Source organism: Falco naumanni, chromosome W, assembly GCF_017639655.2.
Source record: "Falco naumanni isolate bFalNau1 chromosome W, bFalNau1.pat, whole genome shotgun sequence".
Classification (NCBI taxonomy): Eukaryota; Metazoa; Chordata; class Aves; order Falconiformes; family Falconidae; genus Falco; species Falco naumanni.
The window spans coordinates 14018462-14041286 of record NC_054079.1 but is presented as its reverse complement, the minus strand read 5'-3'; the positions used below and the strand labels follow the sequence as shown (position 1 = coordinate 14041286).

The following is a 22825-nucleotide window of genomic DNA, read 5'->3' as shown; positions in this document are numbered from 1 at the left end:
CCTGTTATCCTGGAACAGGATGCATGGGAACGGTTCAAAGCTGCATCAGGGGGTGTTTAGACTTGCATTAGGAAGCATTTCTTTACTGAGAGGGTGGTCAAACACTGGAATGGGTTTCCTAGGGAGGTGGTCGATGCCCCATGCCTGTCAGTGTTTAAGAGGCATTTGGACAATGCCCTTACTAACATGCTGTAACTTTTGGTCAGCCCTGAAGTGGTCAGGCAGTTGGGCTAGATGATCGTTGTAGGTCACTTCTGACTGAACTATTCTACTCTATTCCTATTCTATTCTATTCTATTCTGAGTGGGGAAAAAATATTTTGGTTTAGAAGCATATCTAATTTACCACTGGCCTTAATTTTTCTTACAGGAATAAAAAGTGAAAAGGAAAAGTAAAATAAAGCAAGTATTCACAGTTTATGAAAAAGCAAAGAATTTTAGTGTCATTTTGTGCATAAAAGAAGTCCATTACCAATAGTGAACATTAAGAGGGAAAACTGTAAATTTAGGGGAAAACTAAATTTAATATAATTGCAACTACTAATTATATTTCAAATTGTAAAATGTGGTTTTGATTTCCTATATTTAAGTCTGTAAAGAATATCGGTCCCCTTATGTTCATGCATTGTGCAGAAGAAAGACTTAGAGATGAAAAACATTCCAAACATTACTTTGAAATATTAATCCTTAAATTTCACCCTCTTTTTTTACAGAATATAATTTGTGCAATATTAATGTTTCAGTCTTTTGTTTTAAATAGGAGAATGCCGTGAAGCTATCCACCAATGTGCAACTTCTGGCACCTGCTTGGTGTAAGTTGGCTCCAAGTTGCATTGCTGTGCAGAGGTTGCTGTTGGCTGCATGGCAGACTCTCAGTTTGTGTGTGGATTGCCAGCAGACACAATGCAGCTCATGTCTGGACACAGCCTCGTGGGACTGAGCTCCCAAGGATGTGCATGGGGAACAGTATACACGGCTTGAGTCTGCTCTCTGTGCAGCAGAACCACACAAATTGTGCTGCATGTTGGGTCATATGGTTTTGCAAAGAGGGATGGAGGCTAAATTTGCCTAGAAGCACTTTCCAGATTTGTATCCTGATATACAGCAGATAATGGATTTTTCTTCAATGACAGAATTAAGTTCAGTATTGAGAGGTAAAAGAAAAATAGCCTTTTGGTAGATCAAGTGTGTGCTGAGCATGAATATTAGATTGACATTTTAGAGGTGGAAAGAAGAAGGCTGCACCCTTTAGAATATATGCCCTTTAGAAGTGTATATAGCAGTACTGACATTAACTTAATAGGCTTAGTTTGCTTTGAAGACTTTTTACATTCACCCATTAACATACTAATGTATTTTCCAATTTTATTTTTTCTCTTATGATAATTCAAAAATTCCCATAATGTCTCTTATTACAAGAGAGACATGGCAGAACACAGAAAAAACAATTTCTAGCGCACTGCAGCCATAGCTGCGAACTTGTAGCTCACCTGAGGTGCTAAAAGGAAATAAAAACTTTGAAAAATGGAACAACTTTTTCACAATGTTGTCGAGAATGACAACTAGTACTGGCATATCCATTAAATCCAGCTGCCAAATGCCATGTTGTAGTGAATGTTCATATTTTTTAGCCTTAATTCTGAATATTACCTTGAATTGATAGTAGCATAGTCACTCTTTAAGGTTTACTTTAACAATCTCAAATGATACCTTGAAGAATTTAATTCAAACCACATATATTATAGGGAAAAAAACCCTCAAACAAAATTTCTGGTAATGGATGCATGCATAATATTGCACAGCTCAAGATCTACTCTGGACATTCCTGATGGCTGCTGTTTCATTTCTATTGTCTTTGCCCAGACCCAATTCCCAATAACCTTCTCCCATGTGTTATAGGCATTGATGAAAGATGCAAAATTTGAATTTTATTCTGTTGGCTTTAATTTGAAGTTAACTTAATTTTCATGTTGTTCCAATCATATTGGTTAGCACTAAATTCTACAAGTTCCTATGGAGATATGCAAGTAAACACAGCACAATAGATAGAGTTCTTAAATCAGAAATTGCCTGCTGTGTCCTAAACCTCCGTCTCCTTCATAAAATAGGCAAATTATGTATCCTTCTGCCAGCTGATTCCTTCCCAAAGGTGATGAGCTTGAGCAGACTGAAGACAGGGAATCCTTTCATTGACATCAGAGGAAAAAAGCAAGAGAAAAAGAGGAAAGAGAACCATCTTTCATGGAACACCCTATGAACTTCTTAAGAAGATCTGTAACCATACTCCTTTCCATCAAGGGCCATTAAAAATTATCCATCTTATAATTTTTAAGAAATACTTTATTTTTTAAAGAGTGTGGGCAATCAATTTTTTCCTAGGATTCTGTCCTCCCTGCTCAGCCAGAATGCAGGAAGAACTGGTTCTGTAGAGATTGACAGGCTCACAAAACAGAGATCATCTGAAAACTTTAATAATTCAAAGCTCTTAGGCTCCTTCAGCCTTGTGTGTCTCCTGAGGAAGCAACCCTGAATCTGTGACTTCAGTGATGTGGAATTCTCAGGAATTTAATTCCTGCACAAGGAAGCCCTCCACAGCAGTGATTTCAGCAGTTACCAGACAATGATAAAGATATTGCCAGACAAACACTTGGGACAACATTTTCAGGTGCAGAGGAGCAACTTAAAGTCAGTGTAAACCACTATACACAATGTTCTCTCTGTCCTTGTCTAGCCTTTGGACTTTGCAAAGTTTCAAGTCAAGCCAACTGGGTTTAAACCTAGAACATAAAAATTCAGTCTTTTAGATCATGGTTTACATTTCTGCTGTTTCTGACCTAGCCAGAGACATTGCATTAGAAATATCCTGAGTATAAATAACTCTTCGACCATAAATCAGTCATTAAAAGTCTAGAAATGTTGTATTTATAAAAAAACAGGTTTAACTTCAACTCAGAGGCATTTATTTTCCTGGCATTTCGATAGAACTTAACATACTGAGTTGATAGTATTTGCAAAGAAAGTACAAAGCCTTCAACCTGTCCTTTCTACCATAAGGAACCACAGTCATAAAGCAGTGGTCAACACCTTATGTGGACTGAACCACAAAGAGGAAAAGGGGCATAAAAGCTCCTAGTGAAATGTAATGATGAAAAAGGCTAAAAAATGTAAATGCTACAGGTAGTAGCATAAAAGAGGAACCTCTGTGACTATGACATTATAACTGACCTAAAACAAATATGCATTCAAGTGGCATGAAGTCACTCTCAACATTAATTTATTCCCTCTTCAGATTTAATAAGAAGGAATTTGTTAAAGAATAACAGATTCTACTAGACCAATTACTTGAAATGTGGATGCTGTCTAAAAAAATCAGCTCAAGGCATGTTTTGGTTATTGTTTGTTTCTAATTTAGACCTCAGTCAGGCAGAAAAATTATGCCTTAGAAGTGGTTCCTATTCATAGGAAATAAAGCCATTCCCCAAATCTGCATCTTTCTAAGGTGGCATGACTGATATGCACCAAAGCACTGCAAGATACACACTTGGCACTTGCAGCATTAACTACATTTCTAAAGGAAAAAGTCTCCTGTAAAAGGCAGCTTCAAATTCTGGGAGGAGCTCCATAGGAGATCTGCTGAGTCAAAGCATGTTTGCTTTGCTGTTTGGGCTATCAGCCAGATTTTCAGCACACATCCACTCTCACTGAATAAAAACAGAATAGGTTGGTCCTTGTGTACTTCTGAAAATCTGTATCTATAAAGGAGAATATTGTTCAGTGCTGTGACTACTGCCACTGGTATTTTCTTCAGAGGAAACACATTCAGAGACTGACCTAGCACTGCTTCCTAGCCAGCAGTACTGGCTTGTTCAGGCTGTCCCAGGAAAAGGGACATGTGCACAGATTGCTCACCTAACCTGCTACCAGAGGAAGAAAAGCCAAGTGAAACTAACTTCCTCCTACCTGAGTCAAATGAATACTCTTAATAATGAACCTTTCTGCCTGAGGAAGATAAATTCTATTTCCCCATTTTGTCTAGACCTATAACATTAGTTTGGAATTTCAATATTATAAATAATACACTCTAACCCTTTTCCATCATGGAAAAAGTTTGTGCAGGTACTGAGTGTTCCCTATGTCTTGATGCATGAACAATTCCAAATATTTCATAAAGAAAAATAAAGTGACAAAAAAATCTATTAGCTACAAATTTCAAATACAAAATGCTTCTGAAATCTAGAGCAGGAAAGTATTTTTGCTTGTTACTTTATTGTTTTAATTTCATTTTAGCAATCTCTAAAGAACTGGAAATATATACTTAAAAATGCAGTCTGTTTGGAGAACACTAGCAGAATACACTGCAGAGAGAAAAGTGGGTGACTGATTCTTCTTCAGAACTAGTTAGAAGATTAGTAATGCTCCCTAAAATTAACATGCAGAAACAAATTAGTCCCTGAAAAGGATTAAAACCTGAATTAGTTCTCAATAAATAAATGGAAAAGGGTAATCATTAACTTGGGATGCGCCTAAGGGTCCTGCATGAATCCTCTTGGAGAAATACTCCACTTATCAAAGTTTTTAAACATTTAGAATAACTGCTGATAAAGTCTATAGATGACGCAAAAAATGTCCAAATGGTACAAAATTGTTAAGGACTTGTCAATTATGTAGGTCAGTCTGAACTGTTTGCCAAACTAGGCTCATTTAAACAGTATCTATTGTAGTACATGTGAAACTATACAGGGAACATAACTATTCAGAGGAGACAGGTTAGGTGAACATACCCTAGAAGGCAGCAATTCTGAAGTGACTGAGCAATTACAGGACACAAGCACTGGCAGTGTATTCTTAGCATCATCCTCTGGATGAGACTGAAGGCAATATATCATTGGGTGTACATACAGAGGAACTATCAAAAGGTAGAAAATCAAGATTTCACATATTAAAAGTTTTTGAATCTCAAAAAAAATCTCAATTTAGGTTACAACTTTTGTTGTTACTGTCATTTGTAATCTTTAAGTTTTTTGATTTTACTTAGAGCAGGTGAGTTATGAATGTTTCCTGAAGTGTCTGCAGTATGGTTGAAATTTATTGGACCTTCAAGTCATTTAGCCAAGCTTTTACGCAAAACACTTTCTCATTCTAACAAAATGGTGGACAAATGCTTAGCTACTATACTGGTGCATATACTGGTGCTAATAGATTTAGATAAAATTATAGATACTGATTATTTTTTTAATATAAAATGTTAATAGTCAAATTAGATATAGCATTTCTCACAGATGAATAGATTCATGCTGACATAGGCATGGCATCTGGAAATACGACTATCCATCTGTTTATAAAGGAGAAATGTCAGCCAGACTTCAGATTGAAAGAAATGCCTTTCAGCATGAATACAACAGCTTTGAACAAATTGCTTGTGGTGAAAATTTATTAAGTTGATTACTACTTATGAAAAAGCCTTTGTCTTTAATTAGGAATCATTTAACTTGGACAGGGAGCTCAGGGAGCTGAAGGACAACTTTAATGAGCAGGTGGTGTTTGTCCTGAGCCCCCTGAACAAGCAAGATATGAGCAGGACCATCCAGACAATAACTATTGTGTGCAGCTGTGTCATGACAGTAACTCCACCATGCTCAGGCACCTGGCCAATATCCCTGGCGTGTGTGAACCTTACAAATCATGAGATAGTGCACGCCTGCACTTAGCCTAAACTTAAAAGTTTACATACACTAGGCATGTAAACTATTTTTGTTTTTCACTGACCGGGACTGGGCCAGAAGCTTCACCTACAGGTGGACACACCATGTAGGAATTTTCCCAGTTACCAAGAGACTCCTGCCACCAGCTGCAATGGGACTTCCCAGCCAAAGTGTGGGCCTGGATGACGTTAAGGTGGTAATTGGCGATGTATCCTTTTCTTAGTCTCTGTAACACTTTGCAGTAATGATCTGATGTTTCACTCCTATTGCTCTTTTATCATATCATGCATAATAATTAGTACTGTTTCCTTTTATCATATTGCATGCTATTTTCCCTTTATTATTGTCCTGGTTTCAGCTGGGATAGAGTTAGCTTTCTTCTTGATAGCTAGTACAGTGCTGTGTTTTGGATTTGGTGTGAGAACAATGTTGATAGCACACTGATGTTTTTAGTTGTTGCTGGGTGATGTTTATACTAAGTCAAGGACTTTTCAGTTTCCTGGGCCCTGCCAGCGAAAGGGCTGGAGGGGCACAGGAAATTGGGGAGGGACACAGCCAGGACAGGTGACCCAAACTAGCCAAAGGGCTATTCCATACCATATGACATCATGCTTGGTATATAAATTGGGGGAAGAAGAAGGAAGGGGGGTACATCTGGCATTAGTGGCATTTGTCTTCCCGAGTAACCATTATGCGTGATGGAGCCCTGCTTTCCTGGGGATGGCTGAACACCTGCCTACCCATGGGAAGTAGTGAATGAATTCCTTGCTTTGCTTTGCTTGCATGCACGGCTTTTGCTTTACCTATTAAATTGTTCTTATCTCAACCCTCGAGTTCTACATTCCTTTCTGATTCTCCTCCCCATCCCTCTGGGTGAGGAGGGAGTGAGTGAGCAGCTGTGTGGTGCTTGGTTGCTGGCTGGGGTTAAACCACAACAATTATATTGTAATATAATAAACTGCATTTATTCTTATATTTGATTTGGAATTAATTTTTGCTTGGTATCCAGTCAGTCAGAAAACCACTGCTTTTAAAGAATCATCCCAATACACATTTTAAACCAAACTCCTTTATCTAAATCTAAAAGGCACCTGTAGATTCATTGTCCTGACTGCAGTGCAGTTTCTATATCAAGCCTTGAAACTGATGGGATTTGAGCTTGGATTTGGCCAATTGCGCACACATAAAATGGCACCACTCTCTTCACAGGCACATTTATCACAGGGAAAAGCATTTTAAGCCCCAGAGAAGCTTAAAAGCTCCCACTCCCTCCCCCCATATCTTTCACAAATGCAGACACATGCACAGTCATGCTTGCGCTTCTGCAACATTGGTAATTCTAAGTTTTATTTAACTTCGCTCACATTAAGAAGGAAGCTGTAGTTTTGTAATTATTGGAGCATGGGTTAAACAAAAACAATTATCTTTTGTGAGATGGGAGGAATAAAACAGGAAGACCAGAAGGGTGGCAATTGGGCTTATGAAACTAAAAATAAAAGCTAATCCATGTTTCATCCTGACAAGTGAGGCACTCTGCCTCTCTGTCATCCCTTTCATCATGCAGATGACTGCTCAGTAGGTCTCAGCACATAAATCACGCAATCTCTCCTATCCACCAAAGTTTTATAGTAGCTGCCAACTGTTTGTACAGCTTCTAGATATATTGATGGAAAAATCACATTTCACAAACCTATTTAAGAACTCCATAGCTTTAAAATATTTTCTTATTTCATTTTACAGGGATTTATTTATTTATTTAAATTAGTATGAAGCCTAGTTATTTTTCACTAGGAGAGAAAGAGTGCCAACCACACCAGATCTAGGAGGCTAGAAAACAAACAGGTGGGAAAATTAATAATAAGTACTCATATTTACACTTGTAAACCCTTGTATCAGAGGAAGCTAGATAATACATGACATCTCAGATAAATTCAGTTGTCCAAAACCTAGTTGTTTGGTCTATATACTAGCCATGTAAGCTTATTCATTCTCTAGTAAATGGAAGGTGACACTCGTAAGAGCAATTCAGTGTAGAGTTGTACAGATAACTGATGGGGAGAAGGTGGGACATACTCTGGAGTTGTCTCTTTCTCCTGGAGAAGTGTGAATCACTACATCCCTAGTGCTTACACAGGAAACATTAGGCAACCCAGGATCCCATTTTACAAGAAATGCAGAATCAAACTAAGGTTCTCAGTTCTTATCTTCAGACTGCTGAATGACCAGGCTTAGCATACAGACCAAGAAAAATTCCAGGTGTAGAGAGGGAAGCTGCTCCATGGGTTCAATAGCACTTTCTACCACAATAATAATTAGAAGAATGTGAAAGATAAAGATTTTTTTCTTGGAGAGTCTGAGGCTGGGCAACAATTCCCATTAGAAACAGGCATCACAACATCACTGCCTTTTACTTCATGCGTGAAACATGTTTCTGAGTTTGCCTGCCCTGAAAAAAGTACACAGTAGTGTATATTTAAAATAACAAAAAAAACCCAACAAAAATTGTATTGAACAAACCACACACTCTGAACAAAACCCTCTCTCAAACACAATTCTCCCATGAAAGAGAGCACATGGAGCACACATGACAAATGCTATTCATATTACTCAGAGCAGTGTTAAAAGGCTCTCAGATATTAAAATAACTTGTAAAGGAAGAGACCACTGAGATTAACTCTAGCTTTCCTTTTGGATCAGCTTTACTTGAAACAGTCTTAAATTGTTTGGATCCTGACTGACCCATGTCTGATTTAAATGACACACTTCTATGGAGACATCTTGACATTCACAAAATACACTGTAATATGAATAACAGCCATTTTAAGTTCTACTATTCTGATGAAGTTTGCTCATCATTTTTACACTTGATGCACAAGACTGACACCATAATGTCTTACCAGCTACAGTTAAAAGCAACATGATGAAAAATTAAATCAAAAGACAACCCCCACATATGGTATCCCTTTTTTTCCCATGAACTATGGAAACACTTTCTGGTATCTCAGCAGTTACTCTCCATGCTAGCATGTTGCTGGTTTTAGTGGCATAAATAACCCACATTAACTGAAATCATAGAAAATATAATGGTTACAATTAATTATATGCAACACATTTTAAAGTAATCATTGTCTTTCCACAAAAAAACCTGAAGAAAAACCCTGTCTTTGGGTATAGAAATGCTTGGGCATAGCAAGTGAGTGATAACAAATATTCTCTGTGATATTTAACATGAATTCCAAGTTTTACTTACCAATCCTGCACAGCATTGAAGGATTCTTCATTTGTGATGTCATACATTAAAATGAAGCCCATTGCACCCTGGTAGTAAGCCGTGGTAATTGTTCTGTATCTCTCCTGACCTGCTGTGTCCTGAAACAATAAGAAACAAAATTTTTACATGTTGCAAATAAAATGACAATTTCTTTTTCTTTTAAAATAGGAAAAAAACCTCTGACAACAGTCATTGTACAACTCTGCAATCCTACTCATAAAACTAATCAAGGCAGAGAAAATTGAGAATAACAGGGAAAAGGAGAATTCTGCACTAGATCATAATAGGAGGGACACATCCATTCTGTCATGAGGAGAGAGTGCAGAGAAGAAGAAAGGCATGGTCTTGTGTCAGGTCATATAACAGGAGTCATTCACTGATTCATGTAATGTAACAACCTGAGAGTCAAGTGAGAACCTTGTCTCCTGCTCCTGCCTTGGAGTTTGCTAAGAATCCCTTATCTCAAACCAGTTTTCCCCCTCATTCTCTGTATCTCATCCTCCTGTCTTTAAAGTGAGAAATGTAAGTCTTCCTTTCTCCTACTCCTTGCTTTACTTATTTCCATTTTAAAATCTTCAGGACAAGAACTATCTGTTACTGCATTTATAAACAATGTCTAGAATAACCACCCATGCCTGTACTAAGATTGTGAGACATGAGCAATAACTAAAATACAAGAAATGCATAACTATTTCTGCTTCCACATATTTAAGATTTTTGAACCATAAACATTAAAAGCTTTAGATGAAATGTGACATTTCAGTGCCATCCTGTAACTAATAGATCATCTGTGCGTATTCAATTTTAACAGACTTTGAAACTTAACTTCATTATTTAAAATTTTTTTAGTTGTTAAGAAATACTTTACAATTATCATGGTTTAACCACACAATTATCGTGGTTTAACCCCAGTTGGCAACTAAGTACCACATAACCACTCCTCCCCTCCTCCCTGATGGGATGAGGAGGAAAACTGGAAAAAGGTAAAACTTTTGGGTTGAGATAAGAAAAAAATAATAATTTAAACAAAATATTCTATTTATAATAATTAGAATAATAATAATTTTAATGAAAAGGAGAGAGAAATAGAGAGGAATTAAACCCAAGGAAAAAATCCAAAACAAAACAACAAGTGATGCACATTACAATTGCTCACCTACTGACCGATGCCCAGCCAGTCCCAGAGCAGCAGTCAGTGGGCCCCAGTCTACTATTCCCAGTTTATATACTGAGCATGATGTTCTATGGTATGAATATCCCTTTGGCTAGTTCAGGTCAGCTGTCCTGGCTCTGCTCCCTCCCAGCTTCTTGTGCACCTGCTCACTGGCAGAGCATGGGAAACTTGAAAAGTCTTTCATTTAGAGTAAACGCTACTTAGCAACAACTAAAACATCAGTGTGTTATCAACTTTATTCTCATACTAAATCCAAAACACAGCACTGTACCAGCTACTAAAAAGAAAATTAACTCTATCCCAACTGAAACCAGGACAACAATATGGAAAAAATATTTTATTTTTCTTCCTACAGAGAGAGAAAAATAACCAGTGATAGATAATGTTTTATTTGGCTTGTTTTTTGAAATTATTCCTGGGCTAGTAGTACTGATTTCTGAACAAGAGAAAAATAGATTAAGTGGGTCATCATCTTTCAACATGTATCATTGTGCTGGTTTCAGCTGGGATAGAGTTAATTTTCTTCACAGTAGCTGGTATAGGGCTATGTTTTGGTTTTGTGCTGGAAACAGTGTTGATAATATAGAGATGTTTTAGTTATTGCTGAACAGTGCTTACACAGAGTCAAGGCCTTTTCTGCTTCTCAGACTGCCCTGCCAACAGGTAGGCTGGGGGTGCACAAGAAGTTGGGAGGGGACACAGCCAGGACAGCTGACCCCAACTGACCAAAGGGATATTCCATACCATATGACATCATGCTCAGCAATAAAACTAGGAAGGAAGAAGAAGGGAAGACATTCAGAGTTATGGCATTTGTCTTCCCATTATGTGTAATGGAGCCCTGCTATCCTGGAGATGACTGAACACCTGCCTGTTGATGGGAAGTAGTGAATAAATTCCTTGTTTTGCTTTGCTTGCGTGCGCAGCTTTTGCTTTACCTATTAAACTGTCTTTATCTCAACCTTTGAGTTTTCTCACTTTTACTCTTCCAGTTCTCTCCCTCATCCCACTGTAGGGGGAGTGACTGAGCAGCTGTGTGGTGCTTAGTCGCCAGCTGGTGTTAAACCACAACAATCATTCATCTAATAAACTATACTTTTACTTTATAGTAAAAAACTTTTACTTTATAGCAAAAAAAGGAGATTTGCATACATCAGAAACCATTTGCAGAATAAGAAACATAACAAAGCCAGTTACTGAAATCAAACAATGTCTTAAATAGAATATATGGATTCAGTTCATTCTGGATTACAGCTGCTACTGCTTTGATGTAGTTTCAGTGAGCCATGACAGAAAGCTAATGTAGAAGTTATATCCTAATAGGTCTCACAGGAGGTTAGGATATGTCTTTGTAGGAAAGGCCAGACAGACCTTAACTTTTTTCTGCTTATGCTCTGAGCTGGCCAAGCCTATACTAACTGTGGTCTGGAGGCTAGATAGCTGCATTAACAGAACTGCTCCCAAATTTTCTGGTGGTATTACTGAATATTAAGTTATTAAGACTCTTGTGCTAAGCCTGTGCATATTCTAATACTCAGAGGTCAGTTCTTTCTCAGTAGGTCAGTCTGTAAATAAGAGGAAAGTATCATTGAAATGTTGAGTAAAATCATCTATTAGCAGAAGAAATACCACCTGGCATTATTTAAAACCATTTATTTGTATTTCAATTATGAAATAAGGTTTACTCTCACATTTTGCTGGCTTAATTTATTTGATTTGATATTAGAGAAAAGAGCTGGGAAGGACAGAAAGAAAATATGGCCTATAGCAAGCATACAACACAGCTTTTCTGTACAGAAGAGAGATGATTTTCAAACAACTTTTGCCATTGTCTATCTACTTGTTTGCCAGAGACACATATGGTTGGAAATATGATGGTATGACAAACAGGAGCCTACTGCTACTGAAGCAAACCTTATTTTGCTGTGAGTGATTTTCACTGAAGCCTGTCTGCAGATAAGTGAATAGTCCTAGCAATAAAGCAGTAAGTCAGTGAGGGTTCCTATCCCAGACACCAACTACTTGCTGCGCGGTGTTAAAGGGAGATAGTATGGGCTTATGCATTCTTGATTACAGAGAAAAAAATGAGTGTAAAGGAAGGCAAATCAAGAAGAATGAAATTTGACATGTTACTGACTGGCATTTTAACCAAGGCAGTTTATTTCCATCTTTGATGGGCAGAAAACAAGACACACAGATCATCTTGGGGGCCTTTTCACTCATGTAGGTAATGTCTGATGAAGACAACTGACTGTTCATTAAAAAAGTAGAGTAGAAAAGCGGAACGGAATGAATGGCAGTGAGGGGATGCTTTATGAAAAGTTCAACGCACAGAAGACAAAAAGGGGTATTTTAGAAAACTTAAATCAAAAATTGTCTCAGCAGCTGCAAGGAATATTTTCAAATATTATATTCACTTTCATAAATTGTTTTTAATAAAGCTCCCACAATTCCATTACCTTCTGGTCAGGTAATCCTATCTTAGTGAATCTTTTCTAATAGGCACCAGATTTTAGATATTAGACTTAGGTAACAAAAGAGAGATGAAGGTTGACATAATTTGTAAAACTAACACTTTTTGTTCATAAATTTATGAAAAAAATGTGAAACTGCAACTGATGATGCTTTATCATTTACAAGTGATGACTATTTTTAACCATTACATATGAATAAGTTTGCTGACTACTCACAGACAGTAAATAATATGAACCTATGGGAAAAAAAGATCAAATAGAATTCACTAAAAATACTCATGATATTAGTGCTAAATTAACTGAAGAAATAATAACACCAGTTTTGATTTTTGATGCAATTTTATTTCATTGGAATGCTGAATTAGCCAAAATGAACTTTTGCTGAAGTTTATGCTTGTGTGAAAAATTTCATTACAGCAGATAATTGGATCAAATCAAATCCATCAAGGAATTACTGGCCAAAAGTATAAAATAACTTTCACCAGAAATAGGTACTAGGTCATAGGTTATATAAATCCATGGAGTAACAGAATCATAAAAACTTTGGCTGGAAGGGACTGTTGGATATAGTGGACCTGACTCCAAGCACCCAGGCTATCTTCTAGTTCGCATTTACAAACTTATAGAGCACAACATACACAAAGGCACAAGAGATGCTATATCACTTTACACCTGAGAATTTGTGAATTTTTTAAAAGATTTAATTCTACAACATCATCCAAATACAACAGATCCTTTTAGAATCCAAGCAGATAGATTTCTCAGTTTCTAATTTTACACTACTGATTTAATTTTCCTTTGGTTTATTTTTTAAATCGGCAAGTGAACCAGTGGATTTTGGGATCCAATAACATGAAGTTTTCAAGCAGAGTACAATTAGAGAAAAAAAGACTTGTTGCTTCTGTAGCTCTAATAGTTACATTATATCCATGATTGTTTTTCTTTTAAATAACAAAATGTATGTTTACAAAGGCAGAAATCCTAGACCATATAATTAGTAAATTAATTAACCTTTTAGCAAGGTTAATTACCAAATCCATTTATGCTGATCAAGTAAAGGGGGACAATTCTATCAGACCTGAAACTGCAATGTCATCACAACAGGTCAAATCATATACCAAAGAAAAACAGAATGAAAATATTTTGACCAGTTAAGGTAGAAGGACTGATTGAAATGCACCTTTATTTCCAAAAAAAATTCTGTAATTCTTATCTGTATTACCAGGTAGAATGATTGCCATAGGTTATTTGGAAAGTTTTGAACATAAATATTTCAAAAAAATAAAACATACTGTTATAAATTATTTCTAAAGGTAAGATTTAGATCTTATATGATGTACAATAATTAGTTTTATTCTTCAGCTGTGATTTTCAAACTACAGGTATTTTTCCAATAACCAGTTATTCTGTCTTAATGCATCACAAAGGAATAAGAAAGTACAGTCTAATGGAAGCAGAAAAATGACCAGCTGTGAAATCTGCAGCAATTATAATTATAATCAGAGCTAGATTAAAGCACTAGATACTACAAAATCAGACATTGGACTTATATGCAGTCATAGAACAGTCTAAAAATAAATTGAGTGTAAATAACTTTGAAAGGTCTTTGCTGCTGACAGTGCAGCTCTGACTACATCGGAGCAGTAGATGTTTGACGACAACATTTCTACTTGAATTTATACACTGTGCAATTTCTTCTCTAATTTAAAATTCAATAAAATTAAGATGCAGCTTCCTGGAAGCCACCGTATTCTATTACAGCTCTATCCCATTTTTCCCCAGTTTTCTAACTGTCCCATAATAACATAATATTGGTTTTATAGTAGTTGTAGTGTTCAGTAGTTTGTAAACAACATAGTCACACAGGTGCATGTTTCTGTGTATATACACTAATGTATAAATATATATATGTATATAATATTACCATATATATATAACAAAATAAAACATATGTTCTACTATTCTTATTATGCTAGAAAGATTTTTTGCAAACTTGCCCTATGTTTTATGTCTTTATGTAACAAACAAATCTTTTCAAAACATCTGCCATCACAAACAGAAATTTTAGAAGATGACAGAACTCACTACTTAAACCTGGAAATTATTCTCAGTCCTAGAAGCACTGAAATGTGCTTTGGGTTTCAAAGTGAGCTTTACCGATGAGCAGAGGCAGCAAATGAATGTATGGCACATAGGATTTTTCTCCCATTTTTTTCCCTTTTAATCTTCAGAATGATTAAAATATGATCTGTAATGACACACAGTTTTGGCTAAGGTGGCTGTACTACAATCCTTTGGTTTGTACTACATTTTCTTTAATATAAAGTAACTGCAGTGTCCAGTAACTTTGATCTAAGTTACATGTTCTCCAAATTTACAAAAATCAAGCTTCTCTTTTGTGCCTATACAGGAGTTTCTGAGTACTTCAGGTACCCAGTCTTCAAAATTATGAAGTAGGACAGCATCAGGAGTTCAAGAAGGCTGAATATGTAATTGACACTAAAGAAATGGCAATGATTAATAGGATTTGAAATCTAAAAGGAAAGAGGCCCAATTCTGTCCTTAGTTACACAAAATAATTAAATAAGCACATATACCCCAACGAAATCCAGACTGATTCAAACCAAAGTGAAGATCTAACTTCCCAAATAAAAGAATTAAAATTTTTAATGTTTTATTCCTAGTGACATTGGTTTCACCATAACATTTACCTTTCTGTATAATGCAGTGATGTATTTATGTGTTTCTATGTTTTAATTATATTAACTTCCTAGTACTTCCTGAAGAAAAACTATGTGTTTTTTAAGTGGCTATTTCAGTGTTAGACCTTTCCCAAAGCAGATATACCAGGAGGAAAAACAACTCAAGTATTTACAGAAAGATTACACACAAACTGTTGACTCATCACCAGATACTATATACTAAAAGTTCAAGTAGTTCCAGCATGGATATTTCATAATAAAGTATTACATATACTTGACATCGTAATATAGGGAAATAGTAGAGTCAATCAATAACTAATTAATACTTTTATATCACAAAGTTATGGTAAGCAAAATACACTCAATTTAGTCACTTCATATATCTAAGCATGACCTTAATCTCATGGCACAATTTAATTCAACTTGGAGCAAAATTACTAACCACAAAAATTATGCTCTCCTCTCAAATCTTTTATTAGACTTACATATGCTTATCTAAAATAGAAAAACTGGAATGTCAAAGTCACTCAGTATTTTTTCAGAACATGCTGTGAATTAACAAGTCTTTGAAAAGACTGCTGAAAAAAGTTATCCATTCCAATAATGTTTAGCAGAAAAGTCTATAGCAACAAATCCATTTTGTTAGACCAAAATATTTGTTTTTTCAGAATTATAAAATAAGTCACTCCTTTAAAAAAAAAAAGTATACAAGTTCAAACATAAAATTGTCAATTCCATTTTTATATAAGATAATTTAGGCTAAATCCTACCAAAAAGAGGGATGGGGAAAGAATATACTGTCTATGGTAGGTGGTATACTTTCAGCCTGTGAGGTCCAAACAAGTATCTATCTTCTCCTCCAACCATCACCCCAGAATCCATGTACTATGATTAGGGCTAGTGAAGTTTGAACTGACTGAAGTGTAACATGAGGCATTATGGTTCATGAGGCACCAGTGACAATAGATGAAATAAGGTCCCTGACTGATGACCTAAGATCATTCATATTCCATGATGATGACTCAATAAAACCTCACTTAACTTAGGAAGTTCAGATTTGTTTGGGGTTTTTGTTTGTTTGTAATATAATTCAGTAAATACTATAACAGAATGCTGAAGACTAAAGCAAGAAAAATCTGCAGGGTGCACTTTCTTTCTTAGTGCTCAATACAACAGTTATACTTTCCAGTTTAAACATGATGCATTGTCCTTTCTGTCTTCTCTCTGACTCTTAAAGCTCCTTTGTGCATTAATAACCTATTTATCACTATAGTATGATGAAATGGTAAACTGAATACCCACCAGATGGAGTGTCTGAAACAGAAAAGCTTGAATTGTCCATGTATAGTGTCACAGAATATTAAATACAAGACCTCTTTTAACCATGCCAGCTTTCCTCTTCCCTTCCAACTCTCTCTCTTGCTCAGAAGAGTGACTGAATCCTTAGTACAGAGTTCATTTGCTTCTAAAGCAGTGAAATCTGCTGTGTATTATCATGACATATTTTCCCTCTAATAAAGAAAACTCAATTGCAACACAATGCCTGACTGCAGAAGATACCTACCACTATTATATTATTTACCTATACACTCAGAGATGTGTAATGGGTATTTAATTGGTTTATATGAGTATTTGATAGTGTTAAAAATTAATTTTAACATCAGGCTAAGGACTAAATTTTAGGAAAGATATAGTTAAAAATTCTGTGAAAATATAATTTTCTAATAGTTATCTTGTATTCCTCTGCATTTTGTAAGTTATTAACCATACCAAAAAAACTTATAAATTAGATCTATGTCATTAAGAACAGCAGATATAAATATCCTGTTATTAAAATGTATGCTATATTAAACCAACCTATAACCTAAACCAAAACTTAGACCAGATAAGACAACTCTTGATTTTCAAAGAATTTTTAAGAATTAATCATAATGTCTTTTTTTTTAGTGAAAATCCTATCACATTAATTTGCATTTTTCATACACAGGGACAGGGATTATAACTGCTACATATTTTTATGTGAATTCACTACTATGTGTTTAAATGAAAATTAAAAGGAATCATTTTTTCAAGTTGCTGAAAATTGAAAAACTCAAAAAGAAAATCGTTAACTTAAGAAGATAATTGTCAAGCACAGTAATAAGGATGTGTTGCAGTGTGAATTCTAGTGCTATCAGCAGAAGAGGAATCTGTTACATCTCTTGCTGCTGAAGCTTTCCTGTTCAGCTCCAGTGCAGCATCTCAGGCTTTCAGCTCTGGAGGAATTTCCCCTGATCAATCTTGGAATCTGTTGTCCAAGCTGACAGCCACACCTCACATATGACAACTCAGCATTTGTCAGTTTGGGTACCATCAGTTGGATACTGCAGCTCTGACTGTACACCAAATGCCACTGCACTAAGGGAGAAAAGCTGTGGACTGCACAACACCAGAATGTGACCAACTTTTTACCAATATGACAGTTCATCCATTCATTCATCCATGCTACTATATTTTAATCTGATTCTCTCCTGTGTCTGCTTCCACTGTGCATGGGGCAGCTCCCTTAGCTCAGCCCCAAGACCTTTAGCCCTATTCCACTTAAGCCCTCTGCTATACTCTTCTGCTATATTGCTTACAGTGAGCAACTGATCTCTTGTAAGCAATTATTGCAAATTGCCGCATTACACCTCTGCTCAGTATTACACTCTGAGCCACTCAGAGCAAGAGTTGGGCAAGTCTCTGGAAAACAGGAAGCACAGCGTAGGCATTGCTACAAATAAATAGCAATAATATAACTGTGATTCAGATGTTTTCTATGCAAAGGTATGTATTATGAGTAATATCAAGTGGTGCTCTGAAACTAACCTAACTGTGAATTGCATACCATTCTCAACCCCTGCCAAATGTTCTCAGAAGGCAATCTATTAATCATATTAACATAAGTAAGGTCATTTGAACTACACAGCCAATGTGAAGTTAAACACAGAAGAGATGGCCTTATTTGAAGATAATTCAGTTTAGGCCAAATTTTCCATTCCCCATATTTAATATGAGCTGTAGATATAGCTAATACCTATTTGGATATTCAAACACATTTTCCTGTGATTTGTGGTAATTTACTTGTAAATACTTATGGTATTTGCTATTACTCAGTTTTTGCAGAAGCATCACACACATACATGATTGCAATTTCTCTCTTAAAACCCAGGAACTCCTAAGAATCTCTTGAGTTGTTCCAGTCCTGTGTGGTGTGGAACATTTGATCCAGAAAAACACACACAGTCTTAAACAGTGTTTAGAGTTCTCTGTTAGTAGAATTAGTCAGATGCTTAAAGGTAAAATAAGCCTTAACTTCATTATTATTGTATAAAATGAATTATGATGGTTGGGTTAGAGTCATCTTCTACATGAAATTTTGATTCCTAGAATCATCTGACAATTGAAAAATTGACAGAAAAGACTGGTATGAACTAATTATCTTTTCTAAAATCAGCATTAATAATTCTTATCCTAGATTGCAGGACTATTTCAAAAGCCCAGTGAATATCAAGAACAACCTTTCATCAAATATAAACCACACATATCAGAAAAAAGTTAAGGTGGGGAAAATTTTGACTGAGATTAGAATCCCTCTGACCCTGAAATGAATTCCAGTGTAAGAACTTTGACCAAGGAGTGCTTAAAGCAGAAAGACTGACTACAATCTTTCTGTACTGGGAGGCTATACTCCCAATGCTTAGTGAAATATTAGTTTCTGATGGAGAATTCAGGTGCCAAGAATACAATCCACAGCTTTCCTGCCTGGCTTAGGCTGTATATGTTCACCTTATCAGTTGTAATATTCCTGTTAATGATGTCATTGTACATGTGCAAAACTTCCCCCCTCCTGTCTAGGTCAAGGGTCCCTCTTGTTATATGTGAGTATATTTGGAAACCACAAGCTAGGAACCCATGTACCTAAAGCCCCAAAGAACTTCCCTTAAAGCAGCCTTTGACACATGCTGAAAGTATTGAGTTCAGCACAAAACACTGCAGCTACCACCACTTTTCTAATGAAAAACACCATTCTGTGGTTGCTATGGTGTCACTGACCATTTTTTATATAGAAAGCTCACAGTTATAGCTCTTACCCAGGAAGGAGAAAAACCCAGGCTCAACATCCTGCTCAGCCCAAGGGCTGAAGACTTTCCCTTTCTCAGGAAAGTGTTCTTATCACTTGATTACACTCACCTAGTGAATGCCCTCTCTTTTCTCTGGCCTCAGGAATTTACATTACTTCTTCAGTGAGACATAGCTTCAAACAGACAGAAGACTACTTATCTCCAGAGCCTACAGGCTGGAATTTCTCCATGAAGATGAGAACAGTGGCTCTGACTTCTGGCAGCAGTGAGCACTGAATTCTCCCATCCTGGGTAATTTCTGGTTACTCAACATACAGAGAGAAAACATAGAAGCCCCTTAAATCCAGCAGATGTTTTCATACTGTGAATCCTGATATCATGAATGTAACTAATTCAGAATTACAAAATTTCAGATCTATCATTTCCCATGCTTCCTACTGCTGTTTTACAAATACCAGTACTTCACACCAGGCACCATCTCGCTGTTTTAAGTTTTGGTCCTATGTGTTCAGCTACCTGTATGCACTGGGAAATGCAATTGCCTAATCTAGGTATGTGATTTCTACTATGAGAATCAGGCCTCTAGAAAAGGTCTTGGCACTTCTAAATCCCTTTATAGATCTGTGCCTTAATGACTAGGAGAAGGATAGAGTAAAATCCCAGAACTACAAGGGCTGCCAATCTGTGTTATAAAGAAACATTTAAAACAATTGGAGTGTGTAATAAATTCATACGAGCACAAATAGTAAACAAAGCAATGATAAAACTCTCTGCTGTAAAACCCAATAGCATGTGCCATCATCTATACACTGGAGGATAGCCACTGAGCTGTGGGCAGATTTCTTTCATAATCACTATATGAAATTGGCAATATTTTCCCAACATCTGACATCCCCATGCTACTGTATCATGGTTATTTAAATTTAGACTAAAAGCAGAATGACCCAACCCTAAATTAAATCTGTAATCAGGAAAAAAGTGCACAAGATCTTGAATTTTTTACAGTGATGCTGACTTACAACACAAAAAGGATTTAAAAGGAGACCGAGATTTTAATGTTTTACTAGGGCATGAATTACCAGGCCTGGATTTTGTATTTTTTAACTGGACATTTCAGCTGCCAATTCTGGGTAAGCATTGAAAGTCACAGTTCTTTAAATAGACTGATTTCAGAGCTGAACCTCACTGCAAATTAGTGAAATAGGAATAACTTGTAAAATACCTATTTAATTTGTATCAATAGTGATCAAAGTGATCAATAATCCAAGCATTACTACTGCTAAAACTTTGCCAAAAATTATGCTCTCATTTATTTAAAGAAAAAAGGAAAGAAAAAAGAAAATGCTTTTTAGAAAAGACTTTGTAAAACACTTTCAATATCAAGAAACAAAGAAGAAAATGAGAGATTGGTGATAATACAAACATGCACACATGTTATTTCCACATGAAAAACATAGCCACAATTGTAGGAAATGCAGCTACTATTACTAGGACAGGCTTTGCACAGAACTCTCATATCCATCACAATCCCCCATTCCTTTTCAAATGCCTTTGGCAGATCTGCAACTTGTGCTGCTACAGTGAGGTCTGGATATCCTGGCTCTCAGGGCCATTAGTTGCCAAATCATCACTTCCAGTCTTATTCAAATACTAGCTTTCTAGTACTGGGTGCAAACAAATTAAATATCATGCTGGAGAAACAGCATTTTTCAGACTGAGGGACAGTCACAGAGCATGTTTTTCTTGTTATTGGAAAATGAGCTTTGTACACAGTACAGGCAGGTCCCTAAGTGTAATCATAGAATCATTTAGGTTGGAAAAGCCATTTAAGATCATCAAGTTCAACCATTAACTCAGGACTGCCAAATCCACCACTAAACCATGTCCCTAAGCACTGCATCTACACATTTTTTTAAACGCTTCCAGGGATGGTGATTCCACCAACTCCCTGGGCAGCCTGTTCCAATGTTTGACCACCCTTTCAGTGAAGAAATATTTCCTAATATCCAATCTAAACCTCCCATGTCATAACTTGAGGCCATTTTCTCTTCTCCTATCACTTGTTATCTGGCAGAAGAGACCAACACCCACCTTGCTACAACCTCCTTTCAGGTAGTTGTAGAGAGCAATAAGGTCTCCCCTCAGCCTCCTTTTCCCCAGGCTAAACAACTCCAGTTCCTTCAGTCGCTCCGATAAGACTTGTTCTCCAGACCCTTCACCAGCTTTGTTGCCCTTCTCTGGACACGCTCTAGCACCTCAACATCTCTCTTGAAGTGAGTGGCCCAAAATGAACACAGTATTCAAGGTGTGGCCTCACCAGTGCCAAGTATAGAGGAACAATCGCTTCCCTAGTCCTCCTGGCCACACCATTGCTGACACAAGTCAAGATGCTATTGGCCTTCTTGGCCACCTGGGCACACTGCTGGCTCATGTTCAGCTGGCTGTCAACCCATACCCCTAGGTCCTTTTCCACCAGGCAGCTTTCCAGCCACATTTCCCCAAGACTCTAGTGTTGCATAGGGTTGTTGTGACCCAAGTGTAGGTCTCAACACTTCTCCTTGTTGAACTTCATAGAATTGGCCTTGGCCCATCGGTCCAACTCATTACATCAGTGAGTTTGCTGATAAGCAAAACAAGACATTGCATATGTATGATATGTTAATTAGTGCAAGTTTTAGATTGCTCCCCTGCAGTGCTTTCCCTTGAGCTTCACCCCTGAGCAGGGCTTCACTGCGCTGGGTCCCCATTTTGACTAGCATTGGTGTCCTGGGCTCCCACCATGGTAATGCTGTGCTTTCAATAAAGCCAAAGCTTTCATTTGCTGAGTGTCATGCCTCATCCCTGGGTGATCCGCACCTGCTTTTCACTTGTAACACATAGGAACACATTGCACTATAAATGTGATCCAGATCCAGAACAGGTAGCTTGGCACATTTTTATTGAATTAACCAGAATACACCCTTTGTGGTGGTGCATCCGGCCCCTCCCCTGAGCCACTCTATGACCTCAGGAATCTCCATTAGGCCTTAGCCTCTGTGTAATGAGTTGGACAGTTAAGTGTCCCTTGACTGTACTAACAACTCTTGCATGGCTGAGGTGGGATACTGCACCAGAAACATTCCTTATCTGAACAACAACACTTGACAGCCTTGAACATCCCTTAACAAGCCTGGGAACACTCTTTATTATGACTCCAAGTGGTAAAATACCACTGTCAATGGAATTTTAAAAAATTTCTATTAATTAACAACTTGGATTATGGCCAGGATGGAAAATTACTGATGACTAAAGCCAATCATCTTCAAACCTATAAATTAAGGTCCTAAGTGAGGCCCTTTGAACTCTCCTGGAACACAGCAGGCTGTGACCAGCATCTCCCTCTGAGTGGGATGCCTCTCAG

At 36.9% G+C, this 22825-nt stretch overlaps 1 protein-coding gene across 1 annotated transcript in view; it reads right to left on the bottom strand.

Moving 5' to 3' along the window:
* LOC121080416 (ras-related protein Rab-3C-like) overlaps nucleotides 1-22825 on the bottom strand; it is a 184877-nt gene that overhangs the window by 120833 nt on the left and 41219 nt on the right. The window contains 1 exon segment of the mRNA XM_040578436.1: nucleotides 8952-9070. Coding sequence (XP_040434370.1) covers nucleotides 8952-9070 — 119 coding nt within the window.